Source organism: Esox lucius, chromosome 16 (genome assembly GCF_011004845.1).
Source record: "Esox lucius isolate fEsoLuc1 chromosome 16, fEsoLuc1.pri, whole genome shotgun sequence".
NCBI classification, from domain to species: domain Eukaryota; kingdom Metazoa; phylum Chordata; class Actinopteri; order Esociformes; family Esocidae; genus Esox; species Esox lucius.
The window spans coordinates 15,802,264-15,823,354 of NC_047584.1; the positions used below are offsets into that span (position 1 = coordinate 15,802,264).

A 21,091-nucleotide genomic window follows, 5' to 3' on the forward strand; every position below is an offset into this window, starting at 1 on the left:
TGTGCAAACCTGGTCGAGGCAAACCCAAGAACACCGTGACTATAGAATTAGTCCAGGAGTATTGAGGAGTCTTGACAGTTAGTTAAAGACGGGTGAATATTTTCAACAACATGGGTCCCACTATTTTTATGACTGATATGTTCTGGCAGGAAGTGAAATGAGCAGATTTTCATGCTTGAAAATCCACAAATGTTGCTAAAGTCAAGCATTTCTTGGAAGAGTGGAGCAACATTCCTAATCAGTAATGTGAGAGACTGATAAACACCTAACTACAGGAAGCATTTGGTTACAGTCATTGCAGCTAAAGGTGCATAACCAGTTATTGAATGTAAGGTGGCAATTACTTCTTCACATACTGTAGGAAATTGTGTGTTGCATAATGATGTTTATACAATAAGTGTTGAGTTATTTGTTCACCTAGTTGCCCTGTAAAGTATATAACATCTAAGAAAGTATATCAATTTAATAAGAAAATATTATGAAATAAATAAGACATCTTGAAGACTTGAATAGCAGGAGGGATTATTAAATAAATAAGAACTCTTGAAGACTTGAATAGCAGGAGGGATGGCAGAGACAGACCGCACATACCTGAGGTATGATGGACATCTTCTGGCGTAGGGTATGCAGGCCAATCTCTGAGGTCAGAATGCCATCGATGGATATCCGGCCTTCGGGTTCAGCCAGCCGGAACAGAGCAGAGATCAGGGAGCTTTTACCAGCGCCAGTCCGCCCCACGATGCCAACCTGGAGTCAGAGTCAGACACACAGAATGACCAATGAATTTTGTGTCTCTGAACTTATTTCCAACAAAACCTGACGTATGACACATCAATCACCTGGCTAACACCTCTTCAATCTAGAAACGTGACATCCAAGTGGCGAATTCAAGGTGCACTTAATTTTCAGTTTTTTCAATGTAAACTGATTCGTCTGTGTCCTTTAAAGCAGAACATTTGCCTTTCAGCAGCTGGAGAAAGAGAGATTGTTTCGTGGAGATGTTCCTTCCTGTCCGGTATCAGCTTATCCCTCGTTAACATGACCGCACCACAAGCCAAGTGACATTAAAACAGCACATGATCTGAATTTTGCACGATACTATAAGATGCTATCATTATTTAATGTACGCATTTCAGTTTTGGTGTATAGGTGCTATCAACCCTGTTCCACATGGATTCATCTCATAATTCTCTTCCTGCAGTAACCCATATGCTCAGATTTAGATTACCAAAAATGAATTTTTAACTAATCAGCAATACTGCTTGCTGCTTGGATTCAAACAAAGAATATAAAAGGCCATCTAAATTCAATCTGGAATTCAGCTTGTGGAATCATACATGCCAGTAAGGAAATGTGTAGGCCAACTGCTAAAGGTCTGCATTCCTCTTGGTCGGTGTTCCCAAAGCACCGAATCATGTGTCTCTAAGTCTGCATCTGACTCGTGTGTAATATACATTGTTGTGTGTGTGTGTGTGTGTGTGTGTGTGTGTGTAGAAGGGAGTGTTCAGAGTGATAGGTGCTCGTTTCCCTGTGAAAGTGTCATCTCAGGGGGAATGTCAGGATGCACAAAGCCTGTTCAGGCCCACAGGGTCGGGTGAAGACTCCTCCCGTGGGCCTATCAGAGGCCGTGCCTCTCCACTTATCAACCCATCCATTGTGAAATCAGACACACTGGCGAACCGTGGCCATGCAAAATACACCCTCTGCATTAAACGCTGGGTTTCAATCACCGTCAACCATCTCCACCTCCCTCTCCCTCTCTTCCTCCTTCCCTCACTCTCATATAGTGAATAAACAGTTGTTACCACCAGGTCTCCCTGAATGCAAATAGGAACAAATGGATCCACTTGACTAGTCTTAATTACATGATATGTATTTCATGAATCACAAATGGTATATTCCACGGGAAACAGCGGCACAATAAGGTGTCCCCTAAATAATTGATGTGAAAAATAATGACATAAAGAACAGCGCCACACCTATTACACAGGCTGCATATCAACTGGAGTCATGGGGTGTTTGTGCCAGCTCGTCAACATGGACACAAGAATTATCTAGTGGGCACCTTTTCTCTGGATCTGAAAACCACGGTCATGTTTTTCAGCACCTCCGGACCGCCCACGCTGTAGGAGAAGTTGACCCGGTCGAAGGTGATTTGGCCATGCCTGGGCCAATCAGGCGGAGGGCGTTTGTCCATCTCCCAGGGAGCTTCACTATCCAGTTCCGTATACTCCACCACCCTCTCCACTGATGTCATCTGGCAAATCAGAACATTACCACGGAATCAATGTATTTCGGTCAGCTAGACATTGGCATGACTAGAAACAACTATATATACAGTGGTATGAAAAAGTTTAGGCACCCCTCTGAGGCTGCATAATAATTGACTCTGTCGTCACAGAAAATTATCACAGTGGCATGCCATTCATTTTCTAATAAAGGCTGAGTACTGGGGTATTTTCCAGACAAAGAGTTTTAGCGCAGCAATATTAAATTGTATGAAATTAAATCAGATGAGAAAAATAGGCTATGCAAAAATATGGGCACTCTTGTCATTTTGTTGATTTTAATACCTGTAACTACTTAGCACTGATTAATTGGAACACACAATTGGTTTGGTGAGCTCATTAAGCCTTGAACATCATAGACAAGTGCATCCAATCATGAGAAAAGGTATTTGCCAATTGCAAGTTGTTGTTCTCTTTGACTCTCCTCTGGCCTCAAAACAACTCTCAAATGAACTGAAAACAAAGATTATTCAACATTATGGTTTAGGGGAAGGCTACAAAAAGCTATCGCAGTGTCCACTGTGAGGAACATAGTGAGGAAATGGAAGACCACAGGCACAGTTCTTGTTAAGGCCAGAAGTGGCAGGCCAAGTAAAATATCGGAGAGGGAAAGGCGAAGGATGGTGAGAACGGTCAAAAACAGCCCACAAACCACCTCCAAAGACCTACTACATCATCTTGCTGCAGATGGTGTCACTGTGCATCGTCCAACAATTCAGCGCACTTTGTACAAGGAGAAGCTGTATGGGAGAGTGACGCGGAAGAAGCCTTTTCTGCACACACGCCACAAACAGAGTCGCTTGAGGTATACAAACGCACATTTGGACAAGCCAGCTTCATTTTGGAATAAGGCACTGTGGACTGATGAAACAAAGATTGAGTTATTTGGTCATAACAAGGGGCGTTATGCATGGCGGCAAAAGACCACAGCGTTCCAAGAAAATCACTTGCTACCCACAGTAAAGCTTGGTGGAGGTTCCATCATGCTGTGGGGCTGTGTAGCCAGTGCCGGTAATGGGAATCTTGTTAAAGTTGAGGGTCACATGGATTCCACTCAATATCAACAGATTCTTGAGAATAATGTTGAAGAATCAGTCACAATGTTGAAGTTACGCCGAGGCTGGATATTTCAACAAGAAAACGACCCAAAACACAGCTCAAAATCTACCCGGGCATTTATACAGAGGAACAAGTACAATGTTCTGGAATGGCCATCCCAGTCCCCAGACCTGAATATCATTGAGAATCTGTGGGATGATTTGAAGCGGGCTGTCCATGCTCAGCAACCATCAAACCTAACTGAACTGCAGATGTTCTGTAAGGAGGAATGGTCCAAAATACCTTCATCCAGAATCCAGACACTCATTAGAGGCTATAGGAAGCGTCTAGAGGCTGTTAATTTTGCAAAAGGAGGCTCTACTAAATATTGATGTGATTTTTCAGTTGGGATGCCCAAATTTACGCACCTGTCTAATTTCATTTTGACGCATATTGCACATTTTCTGTTCATCCAATAAACCTAATTTCACTACCGAAGTATTACTGTGTCCATCAGTTATTTGATAGATCAAAATGAAATTGCTGATCCAAACACCCAATTATTTATAAATGAAAATCATGGATAGGGGTGCCCAAACTTTTTCATACGACTGTATTCCCTACATGACTTCAATGGAGAATGCAGTTGTATTCTTTGCATTTAGTAAACAGGAAAAGCAAGACAAATGCGTTGGTACCATGTTCTCCACTTCTGCACTCTGTCTGACCCCCCACTGGAACATTCCGATGAGGGTCACTCCATACGACAGGGCCAGGCCCACAGCACCTGCCTTCAACTCTGTCACCAGGAAACAGACTCTCATTGAACTGGGCGTTTCTCTCAGCAGTCAAAAACACTCATTGGCTGTTGTGTATATTTAAAGGTACAGGGTGGGTGTACAGTTTTGAGCGTCATTGTAGTATGTCACGTGTGGTTGGTGATGTAGAACCCCTACCATCCCTGAGCAATAGGCAGCCAAAGGTGGTGATGGTGACAAAAATGGAGCAGATGCCATCCAGACGCACGGCGAACCATCTTGACGTGGTCAGGAACAAGAACCAAGCCTCTATCAAGACAACACAGCTTGGTTAACAGCCACTATATTACGCTGTTTCAGAATTGCAGTTGTGAATTACGGTCAGATGTCGTGTCTGACCAGAATGGAGGTCTTGATGCGAGTCAAACATCTGCTGAAACCTCTGCTGGGCTTTATAAGCCCGGATGGTCCACAGGCCTTGGAGGGATGAGGATAAGTGGGAGAAGACTGGGCTTCGGGCTGTACAGGGAAATAAGACAATATTGTAAGTCAGGTAGCCTAACAGTTAGATCGATGGCTCAGTAACTAAGATGTCCGAAAGCAGAGAAATGAACACAGGCCTTTGTCTGTTCTGCAACCATAAAGTAATAAAAGCTGGTCTGATATGACAGTTGCTGTGTTAACCCCTCATAAACCTCGCCCATACTACGTCAGGCACACCTGGCTACCATTAGCAGTGATTCTTGCAAAAAGTCAGCTGTTCACCTACATAAAAACAGAGACAGTCAGAATTATCCATTGGAGATTCTCAATAGTATGTTTTGTTGTCGTCCGTCTGTGTGCCTTTGGGCTAACAGCCTAGAACAGATAGGATGAATACAGACTATGACTTTGTGGCTGCCATGTCCTCGCCATGCACACTTGGCATTTCCTCCATTGTATCGGGTGTCATGAACTCCCAGAGCTTAAGGAAACTGTGCAAGCCTCAGCCAACTTTAGCCTTTTATGCTAATGCCCAGGGCCCTTCTTCAATTGTATTCAGTGGTCTATTAGCATTACCGTACTAGCATTCCCTTTGTCTCCAGCCTAAACAGACGTGTCCCCGAAGACCCGAAACCTACTGGTGGACTCCAGGCGCTTGATATCCCTGGATGTCTGCAGGAAGTAGTGACGCAGGAACAGGAAGATGATGAGGAGAGGGACGACAGGGATGAGGACCCAGGGGATGACGGAGGCCACCACAATGATCACCCCGAGGATCTGCAGGAACACCTGGAATGAACACAGTGCGGTGTGCTCAACATCATCCCCAGCTCAGTGAATGAACTCCTCCAGCCTTGTGGGCTACCACTGAGGTTAGAGGCCTGTTGCTGCAGTGGGGATGATGTAAGAAGCCCTGTTGTTTTGTTACCGAGCCCCACAAGCATGAGGTGACAGCAACATATGGAGAGGGTGTGAGTATACGCATGCATGAGTGTGTGCATGAGTCCGAGTCTGTGTATTTATGTGCGCGCGCTGCCTGTGTGAGTTTATGTGTGTGTGTGTGTGTGTGTGTGTGTGTGTGTGTGTGTCTGTCTGTGTCTCAAAGTGGTGAGCGGAGAGAGGACGGTGGCACTTAGTGGAAGGTGACAATTTGGCACTCTTCCGCTGTGGCTCGCCTCTTTAACCCTAACCCCCAGGGGGTTTTATTTCAACACCTGAGGTTTAGGGCTCCCTCGCCAACTCACCGTGGCCGCAGTCAGTAAACACCGGAGAGTCACAGTGACTGGCACAGAGCGGTGGGAACCACAGGTGGGAGTCGGATACAGCAGCACAGAGACCACATACAGAAGCCCTCACGTTAGCCACAATAATACAATGACTCGTCACTCTTGTTAATGGCCATTGAACTCAAACTGACCACTGGTCACATGTAATGCGATGCCTGAACCGCGCGGGGGGGGGGGGGGGGGGCCACAGGCTGTGAAAGCACCGGAACCATGACAGTTACAGACACACCTGTGAAAAGGACATTGCAGTGTATGACCGGGGACTGTTGTTAGTTTAGCTCAGCAGTGCTGAAACTCTATTCACAAATATGGTCTTTGTCTGCAGCACGGTTGAATTCTTATTGTATAAACAAGAAGAGTATTACCTATGAAAACAATTTCAATTTACCTAAACAGTTTTATTTGATAGATTGAATTATGGGAAACCGGTGTGAGTACTTCAAGATTTCTATTTACTTAAAAGATATACTGCCACCTCGTATTTGATATTCACCAGATGGCTGATAAAATTGAAACCTCACACCCTGAAATTAAAGACAACCTCAGAGATGACTCCTGAGAGGAGCAGATTAGGATCAGTATGTTACCTTCAATGGCCTCAGACTAGCCCTCCCAGACGAACATTTAATTTAGCACCTTAATTACAGATGTTATCGGGCGCTTAAGCGAACGTTTAAGCATGATCACTTTCAATGTCATTTTATGATGAAAAGCCACTCAATTCCGTTTACAGTGCAGATAAGAGGGTATTACCAGCCTCACCATGGCCGCGCTGCAGCACACACAATCAAGCAGTGAGTGGAAACTACTGAGCACAACTGATCCTGAGAATTTCACAGTACATAAGTTTCAATCTGGGCCACGATGGAAGGCTACCGGACTGCAAAGTGAGATGGGAGCGGCGCACACTATTACGGCATGTTATCCAAGCTCACGCTGACTGACTGGCACAACTATTTACACGTCTCAACAAATTTGGGCTTTATTTTTCAGTCAATAGCTGAAATGACACTACATTTTCGACTGACTTGTCTTCCGCTCTTCACTACAGCGAGGCCATGATGGATGGCAGTGTGGAGCGTTGTTAACATTGATTAGAATGGGACTGATCTCCTTTGGTGGTCATGTGCTGCACTGGTCCAACTGCTGCTGGGCCCGGTGTCCACTACAGTACTGGCTAGTAAGAGTGCCTGAATATAGGACCATCTGAGGGGACAGAAAGTTCCTAGGAATGCAGCGAGATCCACCAGAGAGGAGAAAGAGAGAAACAGAACAAGAGACAAGCCGAGAGAGAGAGAGAGAGAGAAGCAGGGAGAAACAGAGAGAGAGAGAGAGAGAGAGAGAGAGAGAGAGAGAGAGAGAAAGAGAGAGAGAAAGAAAGAAAGAAATGGCGAGAGGAACAGTGAGAAAGAATCCCAAATGGTAGTCCCGCTTCAGTCTCTCCTGCTCCCCTGGGCAGCACTGTCGCCAAGGTCTTTGCTGTTTTGATCCCAGTCATTTGCCTGGTCTGCCGCTTATCGCGTTAGCATCGACGAAAACCATGGCCCCCACCCACACTACACACAGATGAGCCCCGATAAGCAATGACCTACTGCTCACACACACCACCCCCCGCCACCCACACACACACACACACTGTCCCCCTGTCCTCATCCACATCACAGAGCACCCCCCCCCCCCACCCCCCCCCCCCCCCACCTCTGCTCGCACACAGGAACAAGAGGACTACTCCCTGTCCGAGGCCAGCCGTAGCCAGCTTGACATAAAAGTGGATAAAAGCTTTTGTGTATAAACAGTTTAAATAAAGCATTACCTCTAATTGCTCTTTAGACAGAGAAGAAAGCTACTGTAGGCATGCGATTCCATGCTGCCCATTCAGGCCAACAGAACACACAGTGGGCCCAAAGACCGTTCACATCCCCACTGACCCTGAATTGCTTTATTTCTGAGGTGATATCATCAGGTCTTTGATGTTCAAATAAATGTCGAAAATTGAAGTTAATTGCTATATTTGTGCAGGGCGCTGATAGCGACTGTTGTTCCAGAGCGGAACGTAAATGTTTGCCATGAAAACATCCCTCCAGACACGAGGTACAGTTCTTTACATCCTCCCTTTATTTAGTGACAGTGTGCAGTGTTTCTGAGAGAGAGGAGGCCTCTGGGAAAAAAAACACACAAACAAAACGGGAAATTAAGAGAGAAAGAGGGTGAAGAAAAACTCCCGGGTAAAAAAAAAATCCTTGGTCATCGCTAGACTTTTTTTTCCATCACACACTTTCCCTGACAGAACAGGCACAATAAAATGTATGGGTCAGTGGTACTGAAACAAAACAGGACCGTTCCACTTTGGCGCTGGAACAATAGGAGTGACCCAATCCATTCTGCTTTGCTTTAGGGCTTTATTTTACCCCTAAATGCCCAGATGCTAGGGCCTTTCTTTGGGAGAAATGACTGTGGACACCTTCTTCACATTTTCCCTTTCTGGGTCATTTTCACTTCATAAAGCTGCAGTCAATGTGTTTTGTGTGGCTAGGAGGCCCTGACACATACTGTGGTGGTCTTGGTCGCTGTCTACATTGGTGGCTCAAGTAGTCCCAGGATTAGGCCTTTGTGTGTTTTGAAAAGGTAAGAGAAGTCACTTATTTGAGCTCAGTCAAGCTGTTGATTTCCACCCCCATTTTGGAAATAAGAGAAAGGCTTTGAAATGCACTCTCCCTCTCCTATAAATCAGTAGCATCCACCAAAAAGCAGCTGCCCAGCCAGCCTCCCTGGCACTGCATGCCTTTACATACAACCATACAATCACCACCTCACACTCTCTCACACACACACACACCCTAACCCTTACATTAACCCCTAAAACCAGAATCCTAACCATACCAAATGTCCAACATTGTCCACAGTTTACTACAGGACTTAATGTCCTCACAAGTATAGTAGAACGAGGACACACACACACACACACACAAACAAACCCATGAGCACAAACAAGCTGTCTCCTAGCAACAGGACGGGTAACTACAGTATGGGTCTCATAATAACAGAAGAGCAGCGTCATAGTCACCAGGGTTGAGTCTCCCTCCTGATCAGACGTGTCAGTGCTGTCTCAGGGAAAAGGGAGCACCGGGGGGTTACCAGGCTGATAGCAGCGGTCGCCCGGTTAGGCTGAGTCAGAAGATGTGCCAGACCACAATGCCATGGGAGGCCAGACCGCACAGACACTCTGGGATCAGTACGTACCCGCCATCACATGACCACCAGGGGCAAAGCTGGGAGTCACGGCTCAACCCCACCACCTTCTGCTCCGTGCGCGGAAAGACGGACAGAGAGAGACCTACAAAAACTTAAAAACATGAACTTTATGCATGTTATTCCTAAATACGATACACGAGTGCCTGGTTAAAAAGAGCGCTCTCGCTCTCTCTCTCTCTCTCTCTCTCTAAGCTTTCTGTGTCACTCCTGTGTTTTTCCACTGTGAACAGCGAGACAATGGTCCTGTCAGGTAACAATGTTCAATAGGAATTTATGGCATATATGTTTCCATCTATAGTGTTTCTCTGCTTAACCTGGTATGCGTGGTGCCTGGAGCCAGTTCATTCTTCCCTTCCTCTGTCACCCGGCTGGAAAAGGCACAACAGAAAGCCGGTGAAATCCCATCCTACAGAGCACTCACGGTTACATCAGCAGTTCTCATATCCCACAAAAGCCACAGAAGAGGCCCGCCGCACAATGTGCCACGATATACAGTCTCACACAGCGATCACCGATCCACCCGCCAGTGTTTTCAAACAATGGCCATCCTATGCCTTATGTGTCTTTAGAGTGTTTGTCTTCTCCTCCCTCCTACAGACCACAGATGGTTTACTGCTGTAATTTATGACACAGAGTGCCTTGGCCTCAGCTTGTTACCTCATTGACACCAAGGAGGCCAGGGTCAGCCCTACTTAAACTTAGGTCACCTGAAAACTAATTGGAATATGTAGCGGGACAAAATACGAACAACATTGCAAAATTCAGGGATGAAACCAATTTTGGACAAAATCTCCTATATACCCCTCTGAAGTCCATTGAGAATAGAGCTTCACTAAAGTCCCAAAAGACTTTGTCTCTTGGCCGGACTCTGCTGACAAACTCAATTTGAACTGATGGCCAGTGAATGTCGGTAGGGACCCCACAGTTAGTGGTGTGACTTGGTCAAGAGCCTTGGGATGCGTCCATTCAGAGCCCCCGGTATTGTCCTCACACCCTCTCTCAAAGCACAGGCAACCCAGGATTTAAAAGGTCAAGTCCACACAAAGGCCGACCGTCCCCACTGCCTGAGGTGCTTTTAATTGACATTTCGGTCTTTGTCCCCGAAACATAAAGAGGGAAGAGAAGAAGGAGACTTCTTTTTTTTTTTCAATCCACTAAATTGCAGATAAATGAGACCTGTGAAAAAATATGGCTTTGAGATGTAACTGGGTTCCCCAAGTTGAGGGAATCCCCTTGTTAGGAAGTGTATGGGGGAGTATTGACGGCTGTGAAGTGCTCACTCCACCAAAAAGGGCCTAGCTCTGATGCAAATCCCCTCAGAGGCGGCCTCTCCCCATAGAGAGAGATAAACCAGTTAGGCCATTGTTTCTGGCGTTTACCTTTATTCCCCCCTGACAACCATTTAAACAATGACTGTGGGGAAATGGCGCTCCGAGAATGAGCAACAATGGTCAGGATCAGCAGCTTTTCTGTCCAGCTAATACTTTGATAAAAAGAGTGAAAATCTTCCTTCCTGAAAGCATTAAAGAGTGCTCCATAAAAAGGCACCTGCAAACAAGAGCAGAAAGGGCTGCCAAACAAAAGCACTTTGTCCAAATGATGCCACCTTTGTCCCTCGCACAAAGAGTCCCCGTTTTCTATCGCAGCGAAAGATCACATTGTGCATACACAATGTGCCACCGTACATATACTACCAGCACGCTCTCTGGCCGGGCTCCAAACTTACTTTTGACCAGCTAGCTCAAGTCAACAAAAGCGAAGCTCTAGGTTGCCTAGGCTACACATATTTTCTCCAAGCCAAAACAATGAATTAACTAATTAAAATAATGAAAAGATAATGTATGTTATTTGCATTTTCTTAATTAAACTTCTCTTTGTGCTCCGACAATAAGAGATGGATACAGGAAGATATAGCGTATGTGCCACCCCAAACACATGCGTCTTATGTCATGACCTAGTCAAGCTTTTACTTTTTTCAGTTGGAGCTACAGGCCTTCCACAACCTTATTATTTTACCCTGCCCATTACCCACGTTATTATTAAAATGGGAAACTAAGGTGGACAAAAAGCCTTTGTGCATATGATCTTTTGTGCTTTCACCATTTAAGATGGCTTTTGTCTCCTGTGAGATGGGTATCTGCCACAAACATCACTCAGGCATTGTAGAGGAGGGATTCGTTTTCAGCCAAGCTTTGTTCCTTTCTTTGGCCCTAACCAAGAAGCCACGCCTGCTGCTCCACACAGTACTGTGAGGTGAACATTCCCTCCTTTGTGGTGCTTAGGTGCATGAGCTGGCTCATCTTCTTGGCCCTTTCTTTCCTGGGAGATGATTGTTGTGCGGCGTTGGGTAACTTTACCTGGCTATGTGTCAGGGTGGCCCTTCGCTGCTATGGCTACAGTTGACTAGCAACCAGGAGAAGGATGCTAGAGCTTAGCCTCCTTTTCCCCGTTTGAAGTGAGCGGTCCAATTCCACCTCTACAGTTCCCTTTCAGCATCTGTCCGTTCCTCCGTCCGTCCGTCCATTCAATAATTAAAATTGTCCATCCACTCGTCCCTCCGTCCAAATCACACCTCTGCTCCTACCAGTCTCTCTCACTGCCACTAGAGACCCAACTACGGTCTCTTTTCTCCTATCCCACCATCTCCCCCATCTACCTGCTGTAGACACCACTTCCTCCGCGGTTACCTTCCCCTTTCTCCGAAGCACCGCTGGCCCCCTGACGCTCCCCGGCGAAGCGGCCTGTGTTGTGGCACCACCAGGCGGACGCGGCCACGCCCTCCGCTTGTGCAGACACTTTTATTAAATCTGTGCGGGGGCGCTGGGCCGCGCTGCCGGGTAATCCTACAGTAATTGTTTTCAGATTAGGGGACCCGGACCACAAAGCAGGACCAGCCAGCCATGAAATGGCCTCCCCATGCAGCGGCGGCGAGAGGCAGGCAGTACGAACCTGGCGAGGTGCGACTCACCTGTATAAAGTCCACAAAGGTCCAGGGCAGCAGAGAGTCCAGGTGGCCGATGTCCTTGGAGAACCTGTTGAGGATTCTTCCTGGGTCACAACAGCAGATGGAGCACAGAGATTACAGATTAGACATGTGGACCAATGAGGACATTCTGGTTTCTAGTTTCACAGCAACGTGCGACTAACTGATTGATTAGCAGTAGCTTTCAAAAACCGTGTTGTGGTTATTTAAGCATCCCATGAGTTTAACTTGAGGACAGCTGGATGTGATCATATCTAAGACTTACAGTAGTTCTATTTACAGGGAGGTATACAAACACATGACTCACTTGGACTTCTGTTGAATTGCCCCATTAAATGAGCCTCTCATACACTGGGAGGAACAAAACACATCAAACGGGTGAAATATTTTAAATCCGAGGGCAAATTTGTTCAAAGACTCTGCACACAAGCTAAGGCGTTACTTAGTAATGTTTTCGATTTCTCTTGCAACAGTCGGTTGCTGCTTCCATTGAAAGTAATCTCTGTTACATAACGTATATGCATGATGTATAAACCCTGAGAGGGCCATATCAGATGAACAAATACAGAGGCCTATCTAAGGTAAACAATGAATCATTATTTGGGCTGGGCTGCATAAAGCCTGCCCTGCTCGACAATGAAGACGTTGGGGACCCTTTTGTTCAGGAACAAAAGGGAAACAGAACCTCTCTACCTGCCTTTCTTTCCTGACTGCCAGTGTCAATGACATTAATTGAGTTGCGTCCAGTCTGGTCAGGTGTTCATTATCCCGGAGCAGGATGAAGCGGGGCTCTGCAGGTGTTCATTGTGGCGCCTTTACGAACGCCGCTCCCCAGACTGATCCAAGAGCCCATAAGAATACACTTCAGCTGCTTTCACCCACGCACGCACACACACACACACACACACACTTTAGCAGTCGCAGCACCACTTGAATTAGCTGAAAGACGGGAACCGGCTACACGTTGATGTTGATCCCTTTCACCATTTCTTTTTTTCCTTCAAGGCACTGTCAGTCTGACTCACCGTTACAACCCCCCTACCAGGCAGGACGCCAGATCTCCTGGGTATACAGCGGGTATGCTCCTATGCGGGCCTCAATTGTCCGGGGCCTAACCTGCCCGTGGTGAAAGTCATTCCCCAAACACACCTCGTTTGGCGCAGCCAGGGAGGGCGCTGGCGGGGACTCCGGGAAGGCGGTGAGCCTGGATGGGAAGTGTGGCTGGTCGGGGTGGCATGGCGTTCTGGGGAGGCACGCCGGTGGAATGGAGGCGCTGACCTAAAAGTTGTCTCGACGGCTCCCAGAGGGTCGTACGGCGGCGGGCCCTGTAATCACCGGCGGCCACGGCCGTAAGCAGCTTACAGCTTTATCCAAACCCGCCGCCGCCGCCGCTCCAGCCTGAAGACGAGCACGCAGACGAGGCCGGGGCTTTTCCCTAACAGCCATGAACTCAGCCGGAGCATTATTCCCCCTTACAAGCCAGCAATGCCACCAAATCAGCGCTGATTCAAAGTCAAGTGGCGTAAGCATGTTGTACACTCGGAGGCGGACTAATCTTATTCACAGTGTGAGTGGCCCTTTGGCACGCAGACTTCCTGAGGGAAAGGCTCAAACCGAGGGGGTGAGTAACCCGGCTCACTGTTCCTTCCTATGGATGTCTAGTCTCTCCGCTTTCTTGTGGAAACAGGTGGGGGGAATTACTCGTCAAAACCGTGTTTGTGGAGGAGCCTATAATGTGCCTGTAATGCTCCAGCCTAAGCCATAGATGACCTTCATTTATGTGAATTCAGCAAACAAAGCACGCAGGGAAGAGAAAAATTACCGGCGGTTACATCATGCCAGGGTTCAGGATGAGTCCCAGACGACATCACAGGACAATCAGCTGTTTTACCAGCAGCTCACCGTTTCAACTGGGCCGCGGTAAAATCCCTCCACAAACTATAGGCATGATCCATTACAGCGATGCAGTTACACAAAGGCATTCAGTGCATGGAAATGTCTATGAGGTAATACAGGTCCGGGACAAAGGCTTCAATCACGGCTGGTGGCTGTCAACAGTATCTCCCATTGTGCGTTGGAAGGGGATAGATGTTCCAGGAGATCAGCTGAGTTACTATCAAAACCATTTCTCATGGTGTCCGTCTCCAGCGGTGATGTGTGCCACTTTTATTTGGGGGGGGGGGGGCAAATGTCAGACCTTCCCGGCGAGGTGGAGGTGGGCACTTGGGTGGAGATATTAGGCTGCCGGGGCCCCCCGATCGCCCTGGAAGAAGTGGAACAGTTGGGGTCGGGGGCAGGAGGGAGGCGTGTGGCGAATCACTGTTCCCTGTAAACATCTAGATAAGGTCGGCTGCTGCGAGCCACTCGGTGTGTGGGCCCCGCTGCCGTCGGGCCGGCGCTTCGCCCAGGCGGGAGCGATAATGCCGGGGAATCGGGGAGGCGGGGCCGGGAGCTGCTGAGGTGGTGGTCTACGGCTCACCTGCACTCTCTTGAAGGCCCGGGGGGGGGGGGGGGGCCGCCTCCCCTCCCCACCCCACCCTGGCACCGTGCTGCCAATACTAATACATTCTAAATCCATTCTCTTCGCTCACAGCGCCAGGGTCCTGCAATCTCCTCCACTTCCCTTTCATGCAATTAAATAGTGGAAGTCGCGAGCGGAGGGGAGCCCTATCAGCTGCACTGCACACACACGTGCGCGCCCGGCGAGCGCGGCTCCATCTCCACATTCAATTTGCACACTCCGATATCATCGTCGGCGTCTCTGCAGTACCTTCGGCTCTTCCCTCCCGCGCTGATACCAGAGGCCCCGAATACAGACATCGGAAACGTTACCTTCGTGGACACAATTAGACTGCCCCATTGTTACGTGGACGACGTGTTGACGTCTGCCAGTGTCAACAACAGGCGCTGACACCTGGCACTGAGGTGACCCATCTGGGCTGATGCGTGAGGCCAGAGGTTGAAGGGGGAATGTGTGCGGGAGTGTGTGTGTGTGTGTGTGTGTGTGTGTGTGTGTGCACATGCGTGCCCTCAGTGTGATGAGTCTGGGCCTGTATTCTCTGAGGGGATTAGCCCAGTCAATGACACTAAATTACAGGGATCAACATCAGCTCAACATCCACTGCCCCGTGCTGCTTGTCTCAAAAGAACACATCGGTTGAGCAGTGATAATCAACAGAACGTTTTCTTAACCATCACCTGGATGTTCGGGGAAAGTTTGAACACACCAGCCGTCGCCACGTTCACTTGTCAACACGCGATAAACTCCATTTAACATTTGAAGAACCCCCTACAGGGTCTTTCAACCCCCCCCCCCCGTCAAAGTCAACTCAGCCAAACAGGCAGCAGCACGTAGCTACGGAGCCCATCCACTGGCTAGCTATCAATCACCATTCGTTGATGATCGCTTCAACTGCCGGTACGGACCACAACTAGAGCATGACAGAAGACTGTTGTGCAGCGGGGGCTTCTAATGCTCACCTTAAACTCCCTGTAAGGCTGTATGGCAGCCGGAGAGGAGCAAACACAGGGCATGTTCACCAGCAGCATACATATCACTTACAAGTGTAAACAGCTGTCAAGTCCTTAACGACGCACGCACAATTACAAGTGCATTACTCACACTTGTGTTGGCAACACAAGGGAATGTCACACAGACGTTATGCTGCAAAAGAGGTCTGGGAGAAAAACCCAACAGAGAGAGACAGCCGAACCGTCGCTTACACAACCTATGATGACAATAGGTCTGTCTAGCTTCTTTTCCAATTATTCAAGTGGAGTAACCGCTTCACAATTACAGCACGGGAAAAGAGCATGATTCACCGCTAAATAACAGATAGAGAAATTCCTAGGGTTTGCCATTCATATGGCAGAAATACTTCAGTTTCATTGGGATGTTTTTGTACTCGTCTATGCCATTTCTGAGGGGGCCAAGACCACAGGTTAACCAAACACTTTAAATCTTATGTTGTGTCTCATCGAGTTGGTCCTCAATGCTCTGAGACAGCTGTGCAACAGCAATCAGATAGCAACTTCCGTAATGCCTCTCCTGTCCTGTGCTAATAAACCGATCATGACATTATTCAGACTGTTTGTGCTCCTCCTATGTGCAGATTACCAGGTAGGTACACGCCCAGATAAGCTGCCAGGTATACAAGCATGCATGAGGATCGCAGTAGTAAAAACAAAAACGGCAAGATTTAGACTGACAGTGTTTGCTCCAAAAACCACCCCTCAACAGAATCCTGCCCCAATAAGCCCACTTCTAATGCCAGCAGGAGCCACAACGCTCCTGAAGAATGCCATCAAATCACACTTCTAGTTCGGTTAATAGTTTATTCTGAGTCATACTGACAAAAGTTTCCTTCATGCTGATAATGTCCCAACTGTGGTGATTGTGTTGAACATGCATGTCACCATGGAGAGATTAGCCTAAGTAATTATGTGCTGACAGGCTGTCAATGACAGGTGAACAATGGCCTAAAAAAATACTAGTTGTCAAAGTGGCCCATTTGACATTAAACATTTGACTTGAATGACATCTGAATGAAAAGGCCATGATATCATATTACCTAAAATTACATCTTACTTAAAATGTACAGAATTTACCACAGAAACAGAAAAAATATTTTAGACTAAATATCACATTTCTTTTCTTTAAATTGCAAAACATGCTGGGTGGATGTTGTTCAAATGGCTTTTTATCAAAGCATTGTATTGTAAAGTGGCCTTCCTACAAAAAAAAGAAAGAAGGAAGTTTCCTTCGATGCGTATTGTGTTAGCTGTCGTGTTTGCTCAGTTTTAGGATCATGTCCATCTGCCACTTCACTCTGTCCAAACAGTTACAGCCTACAAAACTAATGAAATCATCAAAGATTTCTGATAATGCGCACAAGACAAATTGACCTCTATTTACTCAACTCTGTCGTTCAAATACCACACTTTGTCCAAGAACTAGAGCAAACAGTATTCAGTCAATATCATTGTTTCTGGCTCCCAGTTAATAGGTAATAGACCTTCTTCTCACATATTTGTAAATGTACATCAAAGTACAGACTCATTCCACATGTCTTTTTTCCTTGGTATTGGGCAGTTGGACACACAAGGTTTTATACCTACCAGAAACCCTTCAAAAGCTGGCATGTAGGAATTATCTAGATAATGCTGACCTTAAATCCCAAATAATACCCATATATAAAATAAAAGCAAGTAGCTCATTAAAGTCTCAGTGCTTATCTAATATTCTTGCCACCCAAAAATGCCATGCATATCTAGCAGGTGTATTTCTGGGTGAACAGTTCATTTTTGATGTACAAACACTTTTCTGAGGCATATTCATACATTACAATAGAATGGCCTGTGAATTAACTAAAATATTGTAGATATATAAGAGATAGATATGTATTTTGTTTACCTGACAGAATGTACATGTAATGCGGACAGACCTAGGTGTGTATCTAGCCAACCATGTGTAAGCCAAGGAAGAAACTGTTATGTCCAAGGAATCGTCTGCCTTCTAGTGGACAAAACTGTCATTTAAGAGTACACACATTTAATATGAAATTGATAATTAACACATTTCTAAATAAATTGTCATTTTCCTGCTTATAGGGGGTACTATTTGTAGTCATAGCGTATCCTTGAATGAAACAACATTACGGATATTGCAGATCTCCTTACCGATGGGACTGATGTCAAAGAATCGGACCGGGCTTCGGAGAATGGATGCGAACATGCGGTTGTGGAGGCTCTGGGCTGAGCTCACTAGGACATTGAAGAACATCAGGCTACGTAGGAAGCCAAACACTATGGTGGCCCCGGTCAAACCTAAACACACCAAGTCAAAAACAACATCAGAAAGTTGACGCCGTACAACACTTCTCAGTGTCCCCAGCTCCAAGTGGGTACGCTCAACACCTCACCACACCATTGTTAGGAAAGAAAACTGAGAATGGGTCTGGATTCTACCGCAACCTCTCCCTCAGTATTTCACCCTTTATTTTGAAAGGCTGAGCGACCAATAGTTGACTACAGGCTGTGACCAGAGCCTGAGGGGGAAACGGGACAGGTGAGAAGTCATGGGAAGACAATCACATCAGACCCGAGAGCAACACAACACTGGATGACAGGAGAAGCACTCCTATCTCCCCCAGCAGCTGAGGCCCTGCACACACACAGAGTGCACACGGTGGGCCTTGAAGGCCTTGGGACCCAGCCAAAGCGCCGGGAATGTGCTCAGCCAAAGGCTGGGTCGTGGGGAGCCTCAACGGCAGACAATGAGAGCTGCGCTCACTGTGCTCCTCACCTGCGTAAACACCCAAGTAGAGGTCAAGGTCCAGCTGCTGTGTGCCACTGCTGCCGTTGAGGTTGATCTCAATCACATTAAGACGCTCCTGTTCCGAGGCCCTGGCCAGCACAAAGAAACCATACCAATGTAGGAGCCATCAGCAGAGGACACAATGCAAGCCTAAACGGCACAACATCCTCAGCATCAATCCAAAACAGCATTGATCAGTGTCTATTGTATCCCTACAACTGATTACACGGGAGTTCTCACTCGATTCCGACTTACTGGTACTGCCAAATTATTTAATTAATTCACAGACAAAACGTTCAGTGTTACAAAAATCTGTATTATCGTCGCCAAATTCAGCAACTGTACATAGGCAAGTTGATTTCTTACCAATAAGCCAGCCACCAGTCCTGCAGAATGTATGTAGTCTAGAAAATATGTGAAAATCCACATTAGGCCTCCATTTTACATTATTACCTCTATGCATTTGTCTCCAACTTCAGGCTATTTTTGAATGTTCAATACATAGCTAGCCCAACTTATAACAACATCAAAAAAGATTTCTGCTTCATTCAAACAGTGTTAATATGTTATAGTGTAAAATGTAAATTTAGAGCCACTCACATGTGCCAGCAGGTTGAGGAGAACCAAAGCCAGGAGTACCAGGACGTTAGCACCTGCTCTGAAGTACTTCAGATAAAGATGGAAGCCGATGGTTCCCTCTGAACGACTCTCTACCACTCCATGTTGTACTGGCTAAAATACACACAAATAGTCATGCAAATCACTCAGTTACATTTTAAATGTAGGCCTACTGTGAAAGTAGATAACGCGAGGATATCTACTGCCCTCTAGTGGGTGAAAAGAGGAAACAGCAGACAACGATTTTAGTATTGTGGCTTGGATAATCTCTGAAACACAGAAGTAAAATGTTGTGTAATTTGGTCAACAGTAAACTCATGCCCATGAAGATTGTGGCCTGTGTGGTCCAGAAGTTACGTATTGTGCACCCTGGCACATATTGGCAACCAGAATGGGTTTTACTCCGACCCACTGACCTTCCCCCTCACAAACTCTCCTACCTATCTTGTTTCCTCTTTCCTGTCAATATGAATGTATAAAACCATAAACACACACACACACACACACACACATACATTTGTATTTGGACAGTGCAAATGCTTCTCTGTTTTGGCTATGTAATCTAACACATTGGATTTGTTATGGTACAATGACACAGATTTTGAGGGTACTTTCCTGGTTATCAGATGAAACATTTAGAAATAGCAGTGTGTTTTGTACACAGTACCCCCCACTTAAAGGTGCCAAATGTATGTGGATGGTTAACTTCACGGCTGTTTCTTATTAGGCAGGTGTGTTTCTATGCATCATTAGTGTATGCACAAGATATCTGTACATTTCTTCAGGGCCAAAAAGTTAAATGTTTAACTGAACAAGTTAATCACCCAACCTAAATTCAATTGAGCATGCATTTCACTTGTTAAAGACAAGACTGAAGGCCAAAGTTGACGGAAACAAAAATAAACTGAGAATGTCTGCAGTACAGACCTAGCAGAGCATCACCAGGGAAGATACCCAGTGTCTGGTGATGTCTATGAGCTTCCCACTTCAGGCAGTCATTAAGAGAAAAGGATTTGCAAACAACTATTAAAATGTCCCCAAAAATATAGTACAGCTCAAAAAACTAAACCTGTGTCACTGTCCAGACAGGGGCTGCACCCTGTTAGAATCTTTTTTTTACAACACAAATTGGTTTAATACATGCCGTATCAACTTATAATGGCACTCTATTCTGTCTATAATGCACTAACTGAGAGCAGGCAATCGTCAGCACTAAATAAGGAATAAAGATCCATTTGAGGTGCTGCTGACATATTATCCCCATTAACTCTCCTGAAAAACAGTAAGAAGGAACCAGAAAATCCTTTATGTTCTCCGTGGGGGATCAGACAACCAACCTCGGGTTGGGCGGCTCCCTCCATAACAGAATGCATGGAGGAGGAGAGGGAGGGCATGGAGCTCCAGGACAGAGTGCGCAGAGAATGGCTGAGTCTGCCGAGGGCGGGCACCGCGGCCTCCTCCCCCTCCACTTCCGCGTCCTCGTCTTTCTTCAGAAGGGAGGTGAAGTCAACTCCGGAGCCCTGCAGTTCAGCAAACGTACCCCGCGCCACCATGTGACCCTACAGACGGACAAGATGCTTACAGTCTCCCCTTTTTGGGTGTGTTCACACAGAGACGGGGTGGTGCAGACATGGAACCACACACACAGAGAATAAAGACAAACACAGTGACACACATGAACCCACACACATACCTCCTTCATAACAAGGATCTGATCTGCTGCCTTCAGGTACTGAAGCTGGTGGGTGACGAGGATACGAGGCTTGTCCCTCAACAGGCCACAAATACATCTGGGTGCACAGACAGACAAATGAGCACAGGCAGCCCACAGCAATCCTCTTCAACAACACCCAAATATTGCAGTATTACAGGAAGAGCAAATGTCACAACGGCCAGCTATCGGGGACTCACTGCTCGAAGAGGTGTTTCCCCACCTCGGCATCCACTGCACTGAGAGGATCATCCAGCAGGTAAATATCTGCATCCTGGTACACTGCTCTGAGAAAAACACACAAACACACACACGTTCAGTACTCTGGTTCAGTACTCTGGTTTTTAAACAACTTAAA

At 46.5% G+C, this 21,091-nt stretch overlaps 1 protein-coding gene across 6 annotated transcripts in view; it reads right to left on the minus strand.

Moving 5' to 3' along the window:
- Nucleotides 1-21,091, minus strand: part of LOC105024743 (multidrug resistance-associated protein 4-like) — a 52,742-nt gene that overhangs the window by 13,963 nt on the left and 17,688 nt on the right. For 5 of the 6 annotated variants that reach the window (XM_020055077.2, XM_020055076.3, XM_020055075.3 and 2 more), the window contains 14 exons: nt 20,934-21,020; nt 20,716-20,812; nt 20,360-20,581; nt 19,005-19,136; nt 18,771-18,808; nt 18,393-18,493; nt 17,768-17,914; nt 12,074-12,153; nt 5,206-5,356; nt 4,484-4,603; nt 4,283-4,393; nt 4,025-4,125; nt 2,066-2,257; nt 592-747 (listed from right to left, as the gene is read on the minus strand). In XM_020055077.2, the coding sequence (XP_019910636.2) occupies nt 592-747; nt 2,066-2,257; nt 4,025-4,125; nt 4,283-4,393; nt 4,484-4,603; nt 5,206-5,356; nt 12,074-12,153; nt 17,768-17,914; nt 18,393-18,493; nt 18,771-18,808; nt 19,005-19,136; nt 20,360-20,581; nt 20,716-20,812; nt 20,934-21,020 (1,735 nt within the window). Of the gene's footprint in view, nt 1-591; nt 748-2,065; nt 2,258-4,024; nt 4,126-4,282; nt 4,394-4,483; nt 4,604-5,205; nt 5,357-7,968; nt 9,474-12,073; nt 12,154-17,767; nt 17,915-18,392; nt 18,494-18,770; nt 18,809-19,004; nt 19,137-20,359; nt 20,582-20,715; nt 20,813-20,933; nt 21,021-21,091 lie in introns of those variants that run through there. The other variant, XM_034286874.1, reaches the window with a different exon arrangement.